This window comes from Dendrobates tinctorius, unplaced genomic scaffold (genome assembly GCF_039654945.1).
Source record: "Dendrobates tinctorius isolate UK_male_01 unplaced genomic scaffold, ASM3965494v1 ptg000130l, whole genome shotgun sequence".
Taxonomy (NCBI): Eukaryota; Metazoa; Chordata; class Amphibia; order Anura; family Dendrobatidae; genus Dendrobates; species Dendrobates tinctorius.
Genome location: NW_027361798.1, coordinates 2,925,495 through 2,947,803, shown reverse-complemented (window position 1 = coordinate 2,947,803; position 22,309 = coordinate 2,925,495). Strand labels below are relative to the sequence as shown.

Below are 22,309 nucleotides of genomic sequence, written 5' to 3'. Positions count from 1 at the left end.
AGCGCTCCATGACCAGTGCAAATCTCTTTGTAGCTTCCCAGTCTCTGAGCCCCGCTGACACCCCCACACCCAGTGTAACACAGGCGGTCTACGTCTACCATGGGGGGGTCCGTACATACACTATGTAGTCATCCGCCATGTTTTTCCTCCAGCCCTCTCCTCCGATCACCTGCTGCCCTTCATTTACACATCTCGACCGGAGCCGGCAGATTGTGGAATGTGAGAGGCAATCACAGGAAAGTGGAGCGTCTTGGCTCCGGGCCACCAGCTCAATGCCATATGTCCCTGCGAGAAGACCTGATGTCAGATCTGTTGGCCGAACACCAGGAGACAATAGACTCCTTCACTCGGCCCCACTTCACTGAGTACACGGCTATATTTCCTCACGTCGTAGCGTCCGCCATCTAGGAAACATTAACTTGTATTCGTTAACTGCTCTTAATTACACGGCCGCGCTCCAAGATGTTCCGCGTCCTTCACAGCTGTCTGCTCCAGTAAGGGCGTCTGCGTATGACTGGGCAGACAAGGGCATGTGCAGCGCGGGCCAAGCTCCTCCGTGTTTCTGGACAAGATACAAAGGCTCAGTCCAATTATGTCAATGCCGTAGAAGGCGGCCAAACAGCTGCTACGGGGTCCAAAAATGATCCACGAGATGCTCTGTGCCGTGCTCTTTGCTGCTGGACCTTGGTGATAAAGGCAGGATGTGGATGATGATCGGCACACACCAAAGGGGCAATATCCATGGAGAACGCGGATTATCTTGGGTACTAACCATGAGGATGGTTGATCTGGGTCATACTCCCCTCTATTGCTTCAGTCTGCTGTTCTTTATCTGAGGCTATGTTTTTGGAGGCTGAGGCCACGTTTTGAAGGAGGTTGCTCACCAGTTGGGGACATTTGCTATGGACGTCTCCTTTCTCCATTTACAAAACCCGGTCCTACAGGTACAGACTGCAATGCTGCCTTCTTGCCTTTCTTCAGGCCCACGGTGTTCTCAGCAGATCACGACGCTCGATGTCTCCAGCTCATAGCACAGGTGGGGGGCGCTGTAAATTCTGCATCTCACCCGTCTCAGGACATGGGATGGAAGGTGGGAAGGGGCCAGGATTGGGCAGTGTAGGTGGAGAAGAAGATATCAAGGTCTGTGAAGACGTAGAATCCGACCTTCAGACTCCGGAGAAATTGCCCTATTTACATAAGCAACACCTAATCCAATGATCGGCGCTCCCCGGTGCCTCCAGTCAGCGCCAATCATCTGCCACAGAATGTGAATGGTGTAACTCATCGCCTCCCAGGAGGACACACAATGTGGTGTCCTATACCAGTGCGAATGGATGTCGGGGGGCTGAGGACCTTCCTGCCACTCCTGTCTCATCCCTGGATTTGGGAATATTATGTGTTAACGCTCCGGTGTCCTGGTCACAGCCGCATCTGTGCAGCTTCTGTTCTCTCCGAATGTGAACAGGGGGCGAGCTGTCCTGCGGTGGGGTCATGCCAACGCCTCCATGCCTGTCTAATGCGCCTCGTTTATCTCCATCCATTGTATGAGCGAAGGGCAGCCTGCGCCCCAATTCTGGAGTCAGTGGGGACCACAGATCCCAGAGGTGCTGCGCTGTTTTGCGCCATGGATCACATACATAGCACTCCCTCGATGGCGGTGAATTCCAGGCTCACTCTTTGCACATTTTGTGGTTCCTTGTGTTTTCTCTGCTCGGCTCCGGAGACCTCAGGGACTCGAGCTTCTATTAAGGACAATGAGGGATTTGTGTGTCCTGCTGCCATGAGAGAGTCATGGATGGTGGCTGGAGAGGCTTTGTGTGTCTGTGCCTGGCAGGAGCAGCCGGGTGCTTTACAGCCACTATATCTTCTCCCAGCAGTTGGATCTCATGGATTCAGGAGCCTCCGCTCAGCGCTGAAGCTTTACTGCCCTTTTATGTAAAACAATATAAGTGCAATTTAATTCTTGCCCAAAGCTGATTTAAGGATCCGTCAGCGCCTGGAGGAAGGAGATAAAACACAAGACGGTTTCTCTGCTAAGGACACAAAAGAGAACAAGTTATGGCGTCTAATGTGTCTGGAAAAGTGGAGGAGAGTGGAGTCAGGATCGAGAGACACAAGAAGAGATGGGACATCCATCGTGTTTCATGGAGGTCATGACAGAAGAATGTCTAAGGACTGGCATCCACCTATACAGACCACCATTCTACCCCATGGCTGATCCTACATGTCTTCTAGAGGCATCATGTTTTTTCCTTCGTGAAAGTTGTCATATTAAAAGGCAACTTCAAATCACAAAAACATCAAAGAGTCTGGGAATGCAAACTTACTAGTCTTTGATACCCTCCACACAGGACTAAATATGACCGGAGGGCGTTATGACTCACTGCAATATCTGAAGAACCTGCTTCAGAGACGGTGGTGGCACCGGGAACGTGCTCCGGAGACAGTGAGGGCACCGGGAACGTGCTCCGGAGACAGTGAGGGCACCGGGAACGTGCTCCAGAGACAGCGGGGGCACCGGGAACGTGCTCCGGAGACAGCGGGGGCACCGGGAACGTGCTCCAGAGACAGCGGGGGCACCGGGAACGTGCTCCAGAGACAGCGGGGGCACCGGGAACGTGCTCCAGAGACAGCGGGGGCACCGGGAACGTGCTCCAGAGACAGCGGGGGCACCGGGAACGTGCTCCAGAGACAGCGGGGGCACCGGGAACGTGCTCCAGAGACAGCGGGGGCACCGGGAACGTGCTCCAGAGACAGCGGGGGCACCGGGAACGTGCTCCAGAGACAGCGGGGGCACCGGGAACGTGCTCCAGAGACAGCGGGGGCACCGGGAACGTGCTCCAGAGACAGCGGGGGCACCGGGAACGTGCTCCAGAGACAGCGGGGGCACCGGGAACGTGCTCCAGAGACAGCGGGGGCACCGGGAACGTGCTCCAGAGACAGCGGGGGCACCGGGAACGTGCTCCAGAGACAGCGGGGGCACCGGGAACGTGCTCCAGAGACAGCGGGGGCACCGGGAACGTGCTCCAGAGACAGCGGGGGCACCGGGAACGTGCTCCAGAGACAGCGGGGGCACCGGGAACGTGCTCCAGAGACAGCGGGGGCACCGGGAACGTGCTCCAGAGACAGTGGGGGCACCGGGAACGTGCTCCGGAGACGGTGAGGGCACCCGGCCTCTGATCTTACAGGGATTTTGGGAGAATAAAATATTCACACACTTATCTAACCTCATTAAGGATTCATTCTCTGCGCTCAGTTTGTTTATTTCAATGTTCATCTATTATGTGGCTTCTGCTCTTCCTGTACATGTAGTTGTGGGTTTTTTTGATACTTTGTTATACCAGCCTGATGAAGAGACCTAAGGCTCTGTGCACACACTGCGGATTCTGCTGTGGATCCACAGCGTTTCTGACCCTGCGGGTCTGCAGCAGTTTCTGCTGCTTTTGTACAGTACCATTGTTTTCAATGGTGAAACCAAAAACGCTGTGCACATGCCAGTGTACCGTGTATTAGTCTTGGTCCTTCTAGTAGCTCCTGCGGCTCTGTGCTTTGCATCTCTTTATATCTTCCCTGACTTTTCACATCTTTCTCTGTATTCCTTCCATGTCCCTGCAGCTTCTTTCTTTTGTCTTTTGCAGCTTCTCTTGTCTGCTTTATACAGCTTCTCTCTTCTGTTTTCAGCAGCATCTGCTTCTTGCAGCTTCTCTCTTCTGTTTATTACAGCTTCTCTATTCTCCTTTCTATAGCTGCTCTCATCTGCTTCTGTCTTTTGCCGCTTCTGTCTTTTGCTGCGCTACACACAGCTTCTCTCCTTTGATTTTTGCAGCTTCCCTCTGAATTCTGCATCTTTTCACTTCTGAGTTTTCTGTCTTTTGCAGCTTCTTTTCTTCTGTCTTTTGCAGCTTCTCTCTTCTGCTTCTCTGTTTTTTTTACAGCTTCTTTCTGTTTTCTGCCTCTTCTCTCCTCTGCAGCTTCTCTTTCTATTGTGCAACCTTCTGATTTTTTGTTTCAATCCACGATTCCGTATACAGAGACATTCACTGTTCACAACCAGGAGCTCCTCATCCAGTCACAGCTGAAAGTTTGTTTCAATGTATCAAAATTATTGAAAAAGGAAAGTATTGAAGCCCAGAGAGACCGCCAAACCAGATGCCTCTTAAAGGGGCAGGCACCATGAAAGCTGTCACTTTTAATAGATCCGTTTAGTGTCAGCCTTGTCCTAAGAGCTTACAGTCTGCATCGCCTGCAGGGTGGTCTGAGGACTCGGGACCTCTCCTCTCCTGCAGGGTTGTCTCTGAGGACTCGGGACCTCTCCTCTCCTGCAGGGTTGTCTCTGAGGACTCGGGACCTCTCCTCTCCTGCAGGGTTGTCTCTGAGGACTCGGGACCTCTCCTCTCCTGCAGGGTTGTCTCTGAGGACTCGGGACCTCTCCTCGCCTGCAGGGTTGTCTCTGAGGACTCGGGACCTCTCCTCGCCTGCAGGGTTGTCTCTGAGGACTCGGGACCTCTCCTCGCCTGCAGGGTTGTCTCTGAGGACTCGGGACCTCTCCTCGCCTGCAGGGTTGTCTCTGAGGACTCGGGACCTCTCCTCGCCTGCAGGGTTGTCTCTGAGGACTCGGGACCTCTCCTCGCCTGCAGGGTTGTCTCTGAGGACTCGGGACCTCTCCTCGCCTGCAGGGTTGTCTCTGAGGACTCGGGACCTCTCCTCTCCTGTAGGGTTGTCTGAGGACTCGGGACCTCGCCTCGCCTGCAGGGTTGTCTCTGAGGACTCGGGACCTCGCCTCGCCTGCAGGGTTGTCTCTGAGGACTCGGGACCTCTCCTCTCCTGCAGGGTTGTCTCTGAGGACTCGGGACCTCTCCTCGCCTGCAGGGTTGTCTGAGGACTCGGGACCTCTCTGGGTTGCCCTCCCAGGGCTGTGGGGTACTCGGTACCGGGCCGGTGTCAGGGGAATGTGTCACAGCAGCGGTGACCCGGTCCGTGCCCTTGGGCGCCCAAGTAATGGTGGAATGTAGTTAATGGAATGGAATAGTTTGTGATGCCACCTGTGGTGCTCAGCAAGGGAGGTGTTAAGCTGACGCTGCAGACAGATCCGCTGGGACTGATGGTATGGTGCAGCAAAGATGTAGCTCCCCACAGGTGAAGCTGTAGTCCCAGGGCAGTGTAGATGTGGTTGGCACGGGGATGTAGCAGTGCCGGAAAGGTAGGAAGCAGACAAGACACAGCGGGGTGCAATTTCTGTACCTTTACTTGATAACTGCAGTCCAGGGTCCTGATTACAGATGGTAACGGAGCAGGCCAGCCTGGAAGCAATTCAGGGATTCTCTCTCATCAGACGGGCTGTGCAGTCTCCTTCCTAGCGTTTGTTTGGATGAAGTACTCCAAGCACTAAGTTACTCTGATGTTGTGAGTTCATTTTCCCCTTCACCATTGAGGTCTGATGAACTCCCTCTTCTGGTGAAGGAAGGTAGTGAGGCTGATTACCAAGCACCTGAGCTGGATGATGATGACTGGGTGACGGGAATTGCTGACTGGATATAAGGCAGCCGACGCCCTTCTGCCTTGCTGGTGATCTCTCTGAGGGCTTCTAGACCAGTCTGATTCGTGCTCCTCAAAAGCTAAGTTTTCTGCTCTGTTTTTTGCATTTGTGTTTTGGTTTTGTTTTGCCTTGTTTTTCTGGATTTCTGCCATTCCCTGTGGGGGAGAGCTGAATTCCTTTTTTCTCTGTCTTCAGAAAATACCTGAGTACTGATATAGTCTTTTTGAAGCCTAGCGTCTTCTGGGCTTTTTTCCCTATCAGCCTGTTGGCTCTTGTTTTGATAGGGTTTTGGCTGATTGCAGACAGCAGCTTTTCTATCCTGTCCTATTTAGTTAGCTTGGGCCCCATCATTTGCTCAGCCTATCTTTCTATCTGTGTGAGTGTTTTTTCATCTTGCTTCACCGTCATTATATGTTGGGGGCTGCCTATTGCTTTGGGGTCTGCTCTGGGGCAGTTTAGATTTCCCTTTCTGTCTTTAGGCTACTTAGTTCTCCGGCTGTGATCGAGGGGTATAGGGCACCGTAGGAACCCCCCACGGCTACTGCTAGTTGTTGTTGATAGGTTCAGGGGTCTGCAATCCGATAGCTGCCAACTTCTGGACTTAGCTAGTATTTCTGTTTTTGCCTCCTACAGTGACTCATTCATAACACTCTGAAGTTCCTCCTGTCAGATATTCCTAAGAACCTTACTTGCACGGCAGACAGCTGTAGCCTCTCTCGGGGACTCCTCTCTCTCTCTGAGTCCTGGCTCTATCCAAGCTGCTGTTGTGCCTCAAGTCTTAGATGGGAGTAGGGCATTTACAGCCTCCTGTTATGAACGGGTAGCCAAAGAGGAAATAAAAAAACAACAAAGCCAAGTCTCAGAAAACCAAGGAGGTTAACTATGCAAATTGCAGACCCCTGATCCTAACACGCAACTAGCAGCAGTCGTGGAGCGTTCTTACGGTGGTCCTAGACGCCTCGTCACAGCCGGAGGACTAAATAAGCCTAAAGCATGAAAAGAGGAAAACTAACTGCCCCAGAGCAGACCCCAAAGGAGAGACATCCCCCCACATGTATTGACGGTGAAAAAAGATGAAAACACAAACAAAGGCAGGAAAATAGGCTGAGCAAACGATGGGGCCTAACTAACTAGAAAGGACAGGAAAGGAAAGACGCAGTCTGCCAAAAAACCCTACAAAATGTCCAACACAACTGATAGCAAAATTAACCCTGAAGTCACTAGACTTCTCCCACTATATCAGCATTCTGAAATATTCTGAGACAGAGCAAAAAGAGGCCAATCTAGGGACAAAAAAAAGGCAATTTGGCAAATCAGAGTGGAAATTCAGCACAGGCCAGCCGGGCTGGCTGACCACACAAAAAACTGAAAAGACCAACAAGAGCAAGTGTGAACATTAGCAAAAAACAAACTTATCTGAGAAGACTGGAACAGAGCGGAGTCCTAGACCTGAGAAGCAGACTGAATCACCAGCAACAGAATAGGGCGTCGGCTGTCTTGTATCCAGTCTGATACTCCAGAGATCCAATCACTATCTTCCTCACCAGGTGTCAGATCACTACCACTCAAACCAACCTCACCACCTCCTGTCACCACCAGAGGGAGAACGGAAGGGGAACTCTCAACTGGTGGAGCAGAAAATGAGCTCATAACAGCCTCCTATTCCTCTGGTATCTGCTGTAGTACCGTTAGTATCTGTACAGCCGTGGAGACCAGGCTCCAGTCCTTGTGCTCTCAAGCTGAGGGAGCTCACCTTCCGCAGCTCAACCTCTAGCTTCTCTCTACACGTCTGCACACTTCACCCTCCGCAGACTAAGTCACCACTCCTTCCTTTTGGCCCTCAGACGGCACCCCTCCCCTTAATCCTGGTTCAGAGTTCTCCCTGATGGCCTGGAGTGGAACTGTGTTGCATGCATGGATTGACTGCGAGAGAGACCCATCATTGCCTCCAAGCCTGGCATTACCCTCCCCTGGAGGAAGGCAAAGCCACTGTGGCGACAATACTCCTGGGGGCACCACATCTCCTCGCCTGCAGGGTTGTCTGAGGACTCGGGACCTCTCCTCTCCTGCAGGGTTGTCTGAGGACTCGGGACCTCTCCTGCAGGGTTGTCTGAGGACTCGGGACCTCTCCTCTCCTGCAGGATTGTCTGAGGACTCGGGACCTCTCCTCTCCTGCAGGGTTGTCTGAGGACTCGGGACCTCTCCTCTCCTGCAGGGTTGTCTGAGGACTCGGGACCTCTCCTCTCCTTCAGGGTTGTCTGAGGACTCGGGACCTCTCCTCTCCTTCAGGGTTGTCTGAGGACTCGGGACCTCTCCTCGGCTGCAGGGTTGTCTGAGGACTCGGGACCTCTCCTCTCCTTCAGGGTTGTCTGAGGACTCGGGACCTCTCCTCGGCTGCAGGGTTGTCTGAGGACTCGGGACCTCTCCTCGGCTGCAGGAGCTGCCATGTATGAGAACCGCAAAATGAGTGAGAATAATCAGATTATCGCTTCTCGGATTATCGGCCTAATTTCTGTGTAATTTCCCCCCTGTTGGGACGATTGCTGCATTAAACCAATGTGCAGCTGTGAAGCTCTCGGATGGCAGATAATAATGGCTGCAATTACACTGAGAGGCTCTCGTCACGCAAATGACGGCGGCAAGCGACCGTGGCAGAAAGCGGCTCTTGGGAGAGGTCTCCTCCGCTGTCATGAAACATTTGCTCCTATTCCTCGCCGCAGGCATCTCATCCGGTCTTGCCGGCAGATGTAATTGTCTCGTGGCACTGGGGGATTGTTGGGAGAAGAGATCACAGGGAACTCGTCTGTGGGGCGTGAGGGTGGCCGCACTCCCTACACTCGGAATTAACCCAACCGAAGTCTCACCCGATGTGGTAGTGGGCAGCGACGAGTGGCGCCACCTAGGGGTGGGGGCGGCATTCCACTATAAACTCCGGTAGAAACACATATCTGGTGGCCAAAAGGCCAAACTCCGTAGTCGTGCTCACACAGCTGACGGTGTGGCTGCAGTGTGTCAGTGTAGCTGTGACAAGCACAGAGCCTCCCACACATCTCTCCTGTCCGCGGCTGTGTGAGCGGGACAGGGCCTGGAAATGTCTCGGCCTTCAGTGGTCACCGAGAATGTAGAGCGAGCCGAGACCGTGGAAATGGCGAAGAAGAAAAACACAAAGCGTGGGGGAAAGTTTCTGAAATTTTCAGTGTTTAAGCTTCATCTTCAGAACATGGAACGCCAGCCCTTTAAATAGCATTGGTGCAGACAATGGGAACTGTCCCTGGTGCTGACACTCAGTGTGACTGCTGACCGTCAGAAGTCCGACAACTCCCATCATCTGCACTGAGAGGAAGGTGATGCTGTGGTATCAGTGACACCCACAGTAGAAGCTCTGGCTGCCATCTCTAACACTTCTGCCATCACTGCACCCAACGCCACAGCCATCACTGCACCCAGCGCTGACACTGCAGCCGTCTCTGCATCCGACACTAACACTGCAGCTGTCACTGCACCCGACACCATCACTGCACCCAATGCTGACACCGCAGCCTTCACTGCACCCAACGCTGACACCGCAGCCGTCGCTGCACCCAACGCTGACACCGCAGCCGTCGCTGCACCCAACGCTGACACCGCAGCCGTCGCTGCACCCAACGCTGACACCGCAGCCATCGCTGCACCCAACGCTGACACCGCAGCCGTCGCTGCACCCAACGCTGACACCGCAGCCGTCGCTGCACCCAACGCTGACACCGCAGCCGTCGCTGCACCCAACGCTGACACCGCAACCGTCGCTGCACCCAACGCTGACACCGCAACCGTCGCTGCACCCAACGCTGACACCGCAGCCGTCGCTGCACCCAACGCTGACACCGCAGCCGTCGCTGCACCCAACGCTGACACCGCAGCCGTCGCTGCACCCAACGCTGACACCGCAGCCGTCGCTGCACCCAGCGCTGACACCGCAGCCGTCGCTGCACCCAACGCTGACACCGCAGCCGTCGCTGCACCCAACGCTGACACCGCAGCCGTCGCTGCACCCAACGCTGACACCGCAGCCGTCGCTGCACCCAACGCTGACACCGCAGCCGTCCCTGCACCCAACGCTGACACCGCAGCCGTCACTGCACCCAACACTGACACCGCAGCCGTCACTGCACCCAACGCTGACACCGCAGTCGTCACTGCACCCAACGCTGACACCGCAGCCGTCACTGCACCTGAAACCACAGCCGTCGCCGCAGCCGTCGCCGCAGCCGACGCTGACACTGCAGCCAAGTTGCACTTAGGCCTCTATCACACATCAGTTTTTTTTACAATCAGTCGCAATCCATCAACGTTTGAAAAAAAACAGATCCTGCGCAGATTGTGAAAACCTGATGTGACGGATCAGTTTTTTGGACTGATCCATCGCAGAAGCTGTAGGGGTTAAATTAAAGGAATAGAAATTATTATTCCGGTCATACTCAGTTTCAAAAAATGGATTCCGTCTTTTGACGGCCAGCGACGGATCCGGCGCCCATAGGCTTCCATTATAGTCAAGGACGGGACTGCGCTGGATCCGGCGCGGTCTGACTTTTCGACGTAGACAAAAAAACGTTACTCTGTCGTCTCCGGCCGACAAAGAATTTACAACGGATCCGTCGCTAATACAAGTCTATGAGAAAAAACGGGTCCAGCAGCATCAGTTGCTTCATCCATTTTTTTTTTTTCAAAAACCGACTGATGGCAAAAAACTGATGTGTGAAAGAGTCCTAACTGTTCTGCTGCTACATCCTGTCTTATCCTCCAGAGCTGCACTCACTATTCTCCTGTTACATCGTAAGAACAGAAGAAAAAAATGAATTCAAAAGCCCAGAACACATGAAACAAATTATAACTTTATTGGTATTACAGACAGGTGTGGTAGGGACAATTAACCAGGGAAAAAATGGACACACCACAAGGGACAAGGCGAGAAGAGAGACAAGGTGAGAAGATGTAGTAAAATTATATAGATGATAACAGCAAGATATACAGTGGGTACGGAAAGTATTCACACCCCTTTACATTTTTCACTCTTTGTTTCATTGCAGCCATTTGGTAAAATCAAAAAAGTTCCTTTTCCTTCTCATTAATGTACACTCTGCACCCCATCTTCACTGAAAAAAACAGAAATGTGGACATTTTTGCAAATTTATTAATAAGACAAACTGAACTATCACATGGTCATAAGTATTCAACCCCTTTGCTCAGACACTCATGTAAGTCACTTGCTGTCCATTTCCTTGTGATCCTCCTTGAGATGGTTCTGCTCCTTCATTGGAGTCCAGCTGTGTGTAATTACACTGATAGGACTTGATTTGTAAAGGCGCACACCTGTCTATATAAGACCTCACAGCTCACAGTGCATGTCAGACCAAATGAGAATCATGAGGTCAAAGGAACTGGCCAAGGAGCTCAGAGACAGAATTGTGGCAAGGCACAGATCTGGCCAAGGTTACAAAAGAATTTCTGTAGTACTCAAGGTTCCTAAGAGCACAGTGGCCTCCATAATCCTTAAATGGAAGAAGTTTGGGACCACCAGAAGTCTTCCTAGACCTGGCCGTCCAGCCAAACTGAGCAATCGTGGGAGAAGAGCCTTGGTGAGAGAGATAAAGAAGAAGCCCAAGATCACTGCGGCTGAGCTCAACAGATGCAGTAGGGAGATGGGAGAAGTTCCACAAAGTCACCTATCCCTGCAGCCCTCCAGCAGTCAGACCTTTATGGCAGAGTGGCCAGACAGAAGTCTCTCCTCAGTGCCAGACATATGAAAGCCTGCATAGAGTTTGCTAAAAAACACATGAAGGGCTCCCAGACTATGAGAAATAAGATTCTCTGGTCTGATGAGACGAAGATAGAACTTTTTGGTGATAATTCTGAGTGGTATGTGTGGAGAAAACCAGGCACTGCTCATCACCTGCCCAATACAATCCCATCAGTGAAACATGGTGGTGGCAGCATCATGCTATGGGGTGTTTTTCAGCTGCAGGGACAGGACAACTGGTTGCCATTGAAGGAAACATGAATGTGGCCAAGTACAGAGATATCCTGGATGAAAACCTCTTCCAGAGTGCTCGGGACCTCAGACTTGGCCGAAGGTTCACCTTCCAACAAGACAATGACCCTAAGCACACAGCTAAAATAACAAAGGAGTGGCTTCAGAACAACTCTGTGACCATTCCTGACTGGCCCAGCCAGAGCCCTGACCAATGGAGCATCTCTGGAGAGACCTGAAAATGGCTGTCCACCAACGTTCACCATCCAACCTGATGGAACTGGAGAGGATCTGCAAGGAAGAATGGCCGAGGATCCCCAAATCCAGGGGTGAGAAACTTGTGGCATCATTCCCAAGAAGACTCATGGCTGTACTAGCTCAAAAGGTGCGTCTACTCAATACTGAGCAAAGGGGCTGAATACTTATGACCATGTGAGATTTCAGTTTTTCTTAATAAATTCGCAAAAATGTCTACATTTCTGTTTTTTTCAGTCAAGATGGGGTGCAGAGTGCACATTAATGAGAAGAAATGAACTTTATAGAATTTACCAAATGGCTGCAATGAAACAGAGTGACAAATGTAAAGGGGTGTGAATACTTTCCGTGCCCACTGTAGATGTCATGCAGTAAATAGTAAAGCGCCCATGTGCAAGGTTGCAGTCGTAAGGTCTGATGATATCAGTATACCACATTTGGTAATATTTTTGCTGTAAAAACGTGTGTGTACCGGTAAGAGGTGGAATGAAGAGGAGGAGATAAGGGAAGGTGCAGAAAGATACCGGGAAGTAGGATAATAGTGTGACTAGTGTTCCCTGGTCGGATCGCAGCTGCAGGAGCAGCGATGAATATACGTGTAAATCCTCGTATGTATACTGTATATTACCTGATACACTCTCACGGTGCAAGCGGTGATGACATAAAGGTTAGCGCAGTTCATCGGTCGGCACATACTGAGCTGGGCAGCAGCTGCCAGTGTCCGGCGGTAACGCTCCGACGCTCAGAGTCTCCCGGATGTCCGGGTGACCATCATGCCACTGTGCAGCCATGAAATCCAGATGTAGCAGAGTTGGGCTTATCATGGGACAAATGGATTGTCGTCAGACAGGTGAGGAATGTGTTTTTTTTTTTTTTTTTTTTGTTATTTTCATTTTTACAGTAATAAATGGGAAAATGAGGGGGGGGGTGATTGTTTAAATTAAAGGGCTTTTTTCTGGCTATGTCTGTTTTACAATATGACTATGGGGTTAGTAATAATGGGGGTGTCTAATTAATAACCTCTGGGCTTGATGTCAGCTGACAATACAAAGCTGACATCAACCTCAACCATACTACCCCATTTACCACTGCACCAGAGCAGTGAGAAGAGCAAATCTAAGAGACAGATTTGATGCATTTTATAGATTCACCATCTCTGGGGCAGCTGAGGGCTGATGTTGGCAGCCTTGGAGGTGGGGCAATATCTCTGACCCCTTCCTAGCCTATTAATATGAGCCCACAGCTGTCTGTTTAGCCTTTGCTGGTTAGAATTTATATGGCGACCCTACAACACTTTTTTTTTGGGGGGTCCCCATAAACCCGCAAGGGCTAAGCAAACAGCCGTGAGCTGATATTAATAGCATGGGAACCTTTTGGGATAATGTCCTCTTTCCCTGATTATTAACATCAGTCCCCAGCTGTTGGCTTTCCCTCTGCTGGTTGTCAAAATTACATGTGAGCCCATGGCTTTTTTTAATTTAATTTATTTTACACATTGGGGACACAGGTGCTGCTGAAGACAACTCTCATCATTGTCACCTGGTCGTGCTGATGTCAGGGAGACCAGGTGCCAATGATGAGAGCTGTCTTCAGCTGCCAGCGCCTGGGAACAACACAAACTGAATAGCTTTTTTTCATCAGGTGCCGATACGTGTCACACGGATGTCATCAGTATGTCATCTATGTGCACGTCTGCAGGTTTTTCACAAGGACACACAGTCTGTGTGAAAAACCTGACATACGAGCACCACCACTGAATACAATGGGTGTGCGTATGTCCATATTTGTGGTCCTTAAAAAACACAAAAAACGGACGTGCAAGACGGGATTGTAACATAAATCTGACTTGTTTGTCTTTATTTACACACCGCCATCCACGCTGTCACAAGGCATTTCATGTCGCAGCCACTAGGAGGCGTCCGGCCGCAAATCTGCTCCACGCTGAGCCGATACATGACAGGAAAGGCAGAATGTGCATCGACATGTGCTGCCATATCGGGAGGGTTCACAGCATCCGCAGGAGCACACAAAATGCCGAGAGGCAACTGCTGAGAAGTACGACTGGACACATACGTCCTGAGGACTGTAAGCTGCACCGATCCCCCATAACAGTGACATCCACAGATCCCCCATAACAGTGACATCCACAGATCCCGCATAACAGTGACATCCACAGATCCCCCATAACAGTGACATCCACAGATCCCCCCATAACAGTGACATCCACAGATCCCCCCATAACAGTGACATCCACAGATCCCCCATAACAGTGACATCCACAGATCCCCCATAACAGTGACATCCACAGATCCCCCATAACAGTGACATCCACAGATCCCGCATAACAGTGACATCCACAGATCCCCCATAACAGTGACATCCACAGATCCCCCATAACAGTGACATCCACAGATCCCCCCATAACAGTGACATCCACAGATCCCCCCATAACAGTGACATCCACAGATCCCCCCATAACAGTGACATCCACAGATCCCCCCATAACAGTGACATCCACAGATCCCCCATAACAGTGACATCCACAGATCCCCCATAACAGTGACATCCACAGATCCCCCCATAACAGTGACATCCACAGATCCCCCATTTTTATTGCCCTGTATATCTTCTCTATCTCTAACATCTCCTTTCTCCCTCTTTCACTCCAATCCCCCACAGTTGTGTATTTGCCTGTGCAGTAGATGTGTGGATCCCCTCACACTCATTACAGGGTGCACAGTGTAGTGTAATGCACCATTATTACCAACGCTCCCCCGCTCCACGCTCCCTGCCAATTACCGATAAGCAGAAGGAGAATTATCATCCAGATAATGGTCAGCGGTCACTACAGCATTGTATCCTACACCCGCCTCATGCAGAGCAAACTACCGCTACATAATAAAAAGTAGTTATATTCTTGTACATAGGAGCAGTATTATAGTAGTTATATTCTTGCACATAGGGGCAGTATTATAGTAGTTATATTCTTGTATATAGGGGCAGTATTATAGTAGTTATATTATTGTATATAGAGGGCAGTATTATAGTAGTTATATTCTTGTACATAGGGGCAGTATTATAGTAGTTATATTCTTGTACAAAGGATCAGTATTATAGTAGTTATATTCTTGCACATAGGGGCAGTATTATAGTAGTTATATTCTTGTATATAGGGGCAGTATTATAGTAGTTATATTCTTGTATATAGGGGCAGTATTATAGTAGTTATATTCTTGTACAAAGGAGCAGTATTATAGTAGTTATATTCTTGTACATAGGGGGCAGTATTATAATAGTTATATTCTTTTACATAGGAGCAGTATTATAGTAGTTATATTCTTGTACATAGGGGGCAATATTATAATAGTTATATTCTTGTACATAGGGGGCAGTATTATAGTAGTTATATTCTTGTACATAGGAGCAGTATTATAGTAGTTATATTCTTGTACATAGGGGCAGTATTATAGTAGTTATATTCCTGTACATAGAAGCAGTATTATAGTAGTTATATTCTTGTATATAGGGGGCAGTATTATAATAGTTATATTCTTGTACATAGGAGCAGTATTATAGTAGTTATATTCTTGTACATAGGGGGCAGTATTATAATAGTTATATTCTTGTACATAGGGGGCAGTATTATAGTAGTTATATTCTTGTACATAGGGGGCAGTATTATAGTAGTTATATTCTTGTACATAGGGGGCAGTATTATAGTAGTTATATTCTTGTACATAGGAGCAGTATTATAGTAGTTATCATCTTGTACATAGTGGGCAGTATTATAGCAGTTATAATTGTATATAGAGGGCAGTATTATAGTAGTTATATTCTTGTACAAAGGAGCAGTATTATAGTAGTTATATTCTTGTACATAGGGGCAGTATTATAGTAGTTATATTCTTGTACATAGGAGCAGCATTATAGTAGTTATATTCTTGTACATAGGAGCAGTATTATAGTAGTTATATTCTTGTACATAGGAGCAGTATTATAGTAGTTATATTCTTGTACATAGGAGCAGTATTATAGTAGTTATATTCTTGCACATAGGGGCAGTATTATAGTAGTTATATTCTTGTATATAGGGGCAGTATTATAGTAGTTATATTATTGTATATAGGGGGCAGTATTATAGTAGTTATATTCTTGTACAAAGGAGCAGTATTATAGTAGTTATATTCTTGTACATAGGGGGCAGTATTATAGTAGTTATATTCTTGTACATAGAAGCAGTATTATAGTAGTTATATTCTTGTACATAGGGGGCAGTATTATAGTAGTAATATTCTTGTACATAGGAGCAGTATTATAGTAGTAATATTCCTGTACGTAGAAGCAGTATTATAGTAGTTATATTCTTGTACATAGGGGGCAGTATTATAGTAGTTATATTCTTGTACATAGGAGCAGTATTATAGTAGTTATATTCTTGTACATAGGGGGCAGTATTATAATAGTTATATTCTTGTACATAGGGGGCAGTATTATAGTAGTTATATTCTTGTACATAGGGGGCAGTATTATAGTAGTTATATTCTTATACATAGGAGCAGTATTATAGTAGTTATATTCTTGTACATAGGGGCAGTATTATAGTAGCTATATTCCTGTACATAGGGGGCAGTATTATAGTAGTTATATTCTTGTACATAGGGACAGTATTATAGTAGTTATATTCTTGTCTATAGGGGCAGTATTATAGTAGTTATATTCTTGTACATAGGAGCAGTATTATAGTAGTTATATTCTTGCACATAGGGGCAGTATTATAGTAGTAATATTCTTGTACATAGGAGCAGTATTATAGTAGTTATATTCTTGTACATAGAAGCAGTATTATAGTAGTTATATTCTTGTATATAGGGGGCAGCATTATAGTAGTTATATTCTTGTACATAGGGGTAGTATTATAGTAGTTATATTCTTGTATATAGGAGCAGTATTATAGTAGTTATATTCTTGTACATAGAAGCAGTATTATAGTAGTTATATTCTTGTATATAGGAGCAGTATTATAGTAGTTATATTCTTGTACGTAGGAGCAGTATTATAGTAGTTATATTCTTGTATATAGGAGCAGTATTATTGTAGTTATATTCTTGTACATAGGGGTAGTATTATAGTAGTTATATTCTTGTATATAGGGACAGTATTATAGTAGTTATATTCTTGTACATAGAAGCAGTATTATAGTAGTTATATTCTTGTACATAGGGGCAGTATTATTGTAGTTATATTCTTGTACATAGGAGCAGTATTATAGTAATTATATTCTTGTACATAGGGGCAGTATTATAGTGGTTATATTCTTGTACATAGGAGCAGTATTATAGTAGTTATATTCTTGTTCATAGGAGCACTATTATAGTAGTTATATTCTTGTACATAGAAGCAGTATTATAGTAGTTATATTCTTGTACATAGAAGCAGTATTATAGTAGTTATATTCTTGTACATAGGGGGCAGTATTATAGTAGTTATATTCTTGTATATAGGAGCAGTATTATAGTAGTTATATTCTTGTACATAGGGGGCAGTATTATAGCAGTTATATTCTTGTACATAGGGGGCAGTATTATAGTAGTTATATTCTTGTACATAGGAGCAGTATTATAGTAGTTATATTCGTGTACATAGGAGCAGTATTATAGTAGTTATATTCTTGTACATAGGGGGCAGTATTATAGTAGTTATATTCTTGTACATAGGAGCAATATTATAGTAGTTATATTCTTGTACATAGGGGCAGTATTATAGTAGTTATGTTCTTGTACATAGGAGCAGTATTATAGTAGTTATATTTTTGTACATAGGGGGCAGAATTATAGTAGTTATATTCTTGTATATAGGAGCAGTATTATAGTAGTTATGTTCTTGTACATAGGAGCAGTATTATAGTAGTTATATTTTTGTACATAGGGGCAGAATTATAGTAGTTATATTCTTGTACATAGGAGCAGTATTATAGTAGTTATATTCTTGTACATAGGGGGCATAATTATAGTAGTTACATTCTTGTATATAGGAGCAGTATAATAGTAGTTATATTCTTGTACATAGGAGCAGTATTATAGTAGTTATATTCCTGTACATAGGGGCAGTATTATAGTAGTTATATTCTTGTACATAGGAGCAGTATTATAGTAGTTATATTCTTGCACATAGGGGCAGTATTATAGTAGTAATATTCTTGTACATAGGAGCAGTATTATAGTAGTTATATTCTTGTACATAGAAGCAGTATTATAGTAGTTATATTCTTGTATATAGTGGGCAGTATTATAGTAGTTATATTCTTGTACATAGGGGTAGTATTATAGTAGTTATATTCTTGTATATAGGAGCAGTATTATAGTAGTTATATTCTTGCACATAGAAGCAGTATTATAGTAGTTATATTCTTGTATATAGGAGCAGTATTATAGTAGTTATATTCTTGTACGTAGGAGCAGTATTATAGTAGTTATATTCTTGTATATAGGAGCAGTATTATTGTAGTTATATTCTTGTACATAGGGGTAGTATTATAGTAGTTATATTCTTGTATATAGGGACAGTATTATAGTAGTTATATTCTTGTACATAGAAGCAGTATTATAGTAGTTATATTCTTGTACATAGGGGCAGTATTATTGTAGTTATATTCTTGTACATAGGAGCAGTATTATAGTAATTATATTCTTGTACATAGGGGCAGTATTATAGTGGTTATATTCTTGTACATAGGAGCAGTATTATAGTAGTTATATTCTTGTTCATAGGAGCACTATTATAGTAGTTATATTCTTGTACATAGAAGCAGTATTATAGTAGTTATATTCTTGTACATAGAAGCAGTATTATAGTAGTTATATTCTTGTACATAGGGGGCAGTATTATAGTAGTTATATTCTTGTATATAGGAGCAGTATTATAGTAGTTATATTCTTGTACATAGGGGGCAGTATTATAGCAGTTATATTCTTGTACATAGGGGGCAGTATTATAGTAGTTATATTCTTGTACATAGGAGCAGTATTATAGTAGTTATATTCGTGTACATAGGAGCAGTATTATAGTAGTTATATTCTTGTACATAGGGGGCAGTATTATAGTAGTTATATTCTTGTACATAGGAGCAATATTATAGTAGTTATATTCTTGTACATAGGGGCAGTATTATAGTAGTTATGTTCTTGTACATAGGAGCAGTATTATAGTAGTTATATTTTTGTACATAGGGGGCAGAATTATAGTAGTTATATTCTTGTATATAGGAGCAGTATAATAGTAGTTATATTCTTGTACATAGGAGCAGTATTATAGTAGTTATATTCCTGTACATAGGGGGCAGTATTATAGCAGTTATATTCCTGTACATAGGGGGCAGTATTATAGTAGCTACAGTTTTGTGAAAAAGTTTTCGCCTCCTTGCTGATTTACTATTCTTTTGCATGTTTGTCACACTTAAGTGTTTCAGATCACCAACTAATGTAAACAGAAATAATCACAAAAAACAGTTTTTAAATGAAGGTTTTTATTATTAAGGGAAAAGAAATCCAAACCTGCGGGGCTGTGTGTTAAAAATGTATTTCCCCTCCCCCTCTTAAAACATAAATTAACTGGTTTATCTCATCTCTGGGTGTAACGTCCGTCTGCGGTTCTGAGCTGCAGCCAGACAACACCCCGAGAAACACTGATACCCTTTACCCCTATACAGGGATCTGGATTTACAACAGAGCCCAGGAGGTACTGTCTGAATAGGAGCAACGACCAGAGCAGGACGGTCGTCAGAGGGAAGTACAAAAACGGCAGGCAATAACAGAGTCAATTTCAGGCCAAGGTCAGAGTCAAAAACCAGGAGGGCGGCAGAGGTACAGAATCGTTAGGAAGTAGCAGAGTCAGAATATCCAGGCCAAGGTCACAAACCAGGAGAGTAGCAGAAGTACAGAATCATCAGGCAAAAGAGGGGTCAGAAATCCAGGCTGAGGACAGAGTCAAACAGAAATCAATCACTAAGTAACACACAGGGGAACCAAGAATATATCCGGCGGCTTGCAAGACCAGTCCCAAGGTATTTGAGGGATCAGGTCATCCCTCACAGGTTCCTGGACTGGTGATGTGATTAGGGCCGCCCCCAGGACCAGGCCAGATGGTGTTGCAGTAACCCCCTGATGACTGACAGAGGGGCGGAGCCTGCGCCCACCAGATGCCTGCGCAGGAGCCACTTCTCTGTCACCACCATAACTCACGGGCGGACCACGGCGCCTCCCAGTGGCCGAGGCAGGAACAGCCGTCCCCGAGTCTGACAGTGAAGTGGCGGTCTGGCGCCTCCTAGTGGCCGTGACCGGAACAGCAGGCCTCGAATCCAACGGTGACGTGACAGACCGGCACCTCCTAGTGGCTAAAGCTGGGACCATAGGCCCTGAGTCTGACGGCGACGTAATAGAACCACGGCGCCTCCCAGTGGCCGAGGCAGGAACAGCCGTCCCCGAGTCTGACGGCGAAGTGGCGGCCCGGCGCCTCCTAGTGGCTACGACCGGAACAGCAGGCCCCAAATCTGACGGAGACGTGACAGTACCCCCCCTTCCAAGAGGGGCCTCCGGACCCTCAAAACCTGGTTTGTCAGGGTGAAGGAGGTGAAACCTTCTAATTAGTGCTTTTGCATGGATGTCCCGCGCAGGGACCCAGGACCTCTCCTCCGGGCCGTAGCCCCTCCAGTGTACCAGATACTACCATGCGGGAGTCAAGGACACCCTGGACTTCATACTCCAAGGACCCGCCGACCGAAACGGGAGGAGGAGGGGACGGGACAGGGTGAATTGGGGAGTGATACAACTTGAGGAGAGACTTGTGGAAGACATTGGGTAATTTGAAAGACTGAGGGAGTTTTAAACGGAAGGCCACCGGGTTAATCACCTCTATAATCTCGTATGGACCAATAAATCTGGGACCCAGTTTCGCAGACGGTACTTTAAGCTTGATGTTTTTGGTGGAGAGCCAAACCTTGTCTCCAACTCCCAGGTGCGGTCCTTTGGATCGCCGTTTGTTCGCTGCTGAGGTCTGTCTAACCCGGGCCCCTTTTAAGTTAGAGTTTACCTCAGACCAAATGGTTTTTAAACGATGTATATTTTTCTCTACCCCAGGAAGCTCCGACATTCTGGCCGAGAATGAGCCAAAGCGCGGATGCAGCCCGTGGTTGCAGAAAAAGGGGGTAGACTTAATGGAGTCCTGATACTGATTGTTTAGGGCAAACTCGGCTAGTGGAAGATGTTCTGCCCAATCGGACTGGTGTTCTGAGACGTAGCATCGAAGGTATTGCTCCAGAGCCTGGTTGACACGTTCGGTTTGCCCATTGGTTTCAGGGTGGTAAGCCGAGGAAAAAGATAGCTCAATACCAATGCGTTTACAGAACGCCCTCCAGAACTTTGACACGAATTGGGTACCCCTGTCAGACACAATATTGACCGGGGCACCGTGTAAACGTACCACATGTACAATAAACAGTTTACTCAACGTTTCCGAGTTAGGTAACCCCGACAGGGGGACAAAATGACATTGTTTACTGAACCTGTCCACCACCTCCCAGATACATGTCTTTCCATCTGAGGACGGTAGGTCCGTAATGAAGTCCATGGAGATGTAGGTCCATGGACTCTCGGGGGTGGGCAAGGACTGGAGCCAGCCGGCAGGGCGAGTATGGGAGGACTTGGCACGGGCACAGACTTCACATGCTAAGACATATTCTTTGCAGTCCTTGACCACCGTCGGCCACCAAAAATTCCTAGTTATCAATCTGGCAGTATTATTGAGACCAGGATGGCCTGCCAAGACAGAGTCATGTGATTCTCTAAGCACTTGTAGGCGAAACGCAGGCGGAACGAACAATTTGTTGGGTGGCGTAGTGTCAGGGGCTTGTTCTGGGGATTTACGGATCTCCTCCAGAAGGTCCAATGACACTGCGGACACAATGATCCCAGTGGCCAATATCGGAACTGGTTCACAGTCCTCGGCTTGTGAGGGGCAGAAACTGCGAGAGAGGGCATCGGCCCTCACATTTTTTGTACCAGGGCGGAAGGTGATTATAAAATTAAACCTAGAGAAAAACAATGCCCACCTTGCTTGTCTAGGATTTAACCTTTTTGCTGATTCTATGTATGTCAGGTTCTTATGATCGGTAATTACCGTGATCTTGTGTTTGGCGCCCTCGAGGAAGTGACGCCATTCCTCGAAGGCCCATTTAATTGCCAATAGTTCCCGATTCCCAATATCATAGTTTTTCTCCGTGGGAGAGAATTTGCGGGAAAAAAACGCACATGGACGAAGCTGAGTGAGGGATGTAGTGCCTTGTGATAGCACTGCTCCCACTCCGACTTCAGAGGCATCCACCTCCACAATAAATGGACGGTCCAGATCCGGCTGAACCAAAACTGGGTTGGCCACAAAACTCTCTTTTAACGTAGAAAACGCCTGAATTGCATCAGGATTCCAGTTGGCCACGTCCGCCCCTTTCCGGGTCAGATCCG

General features: G+C 47.0%; 2 protein-coding genes across 9 annotated transcripts in view; both read left to right on the top strand.

Moving 5' to 3' along the window:
• Positions 1-22,309, top strand: part of LRRC24 (leucine rich repeat containing 24) — a 121,068-nt gene that overhangs the window by 9,980 nt on the left and 88,779 nt on the right. The gene's annotated exons all lie outside the window — the stretch shown is intronic.
• On the top strand, positions 8,166-10,417 carry LOC141047969 (uncharacterized). Its single transcript, XM_073543343.1, has 2 exons — positions 8,166-8,210; positions 8,914-10,417. The coding sequence occupies exons 1-2, from the start codon at positions 8,166-8,168 to the stop codon at positions 9,814-9,816; spliced, it is 948 nt and encodes a 315-aa protein (XP_073399444.1). The 3' UTR covers positions 9,817-10,417.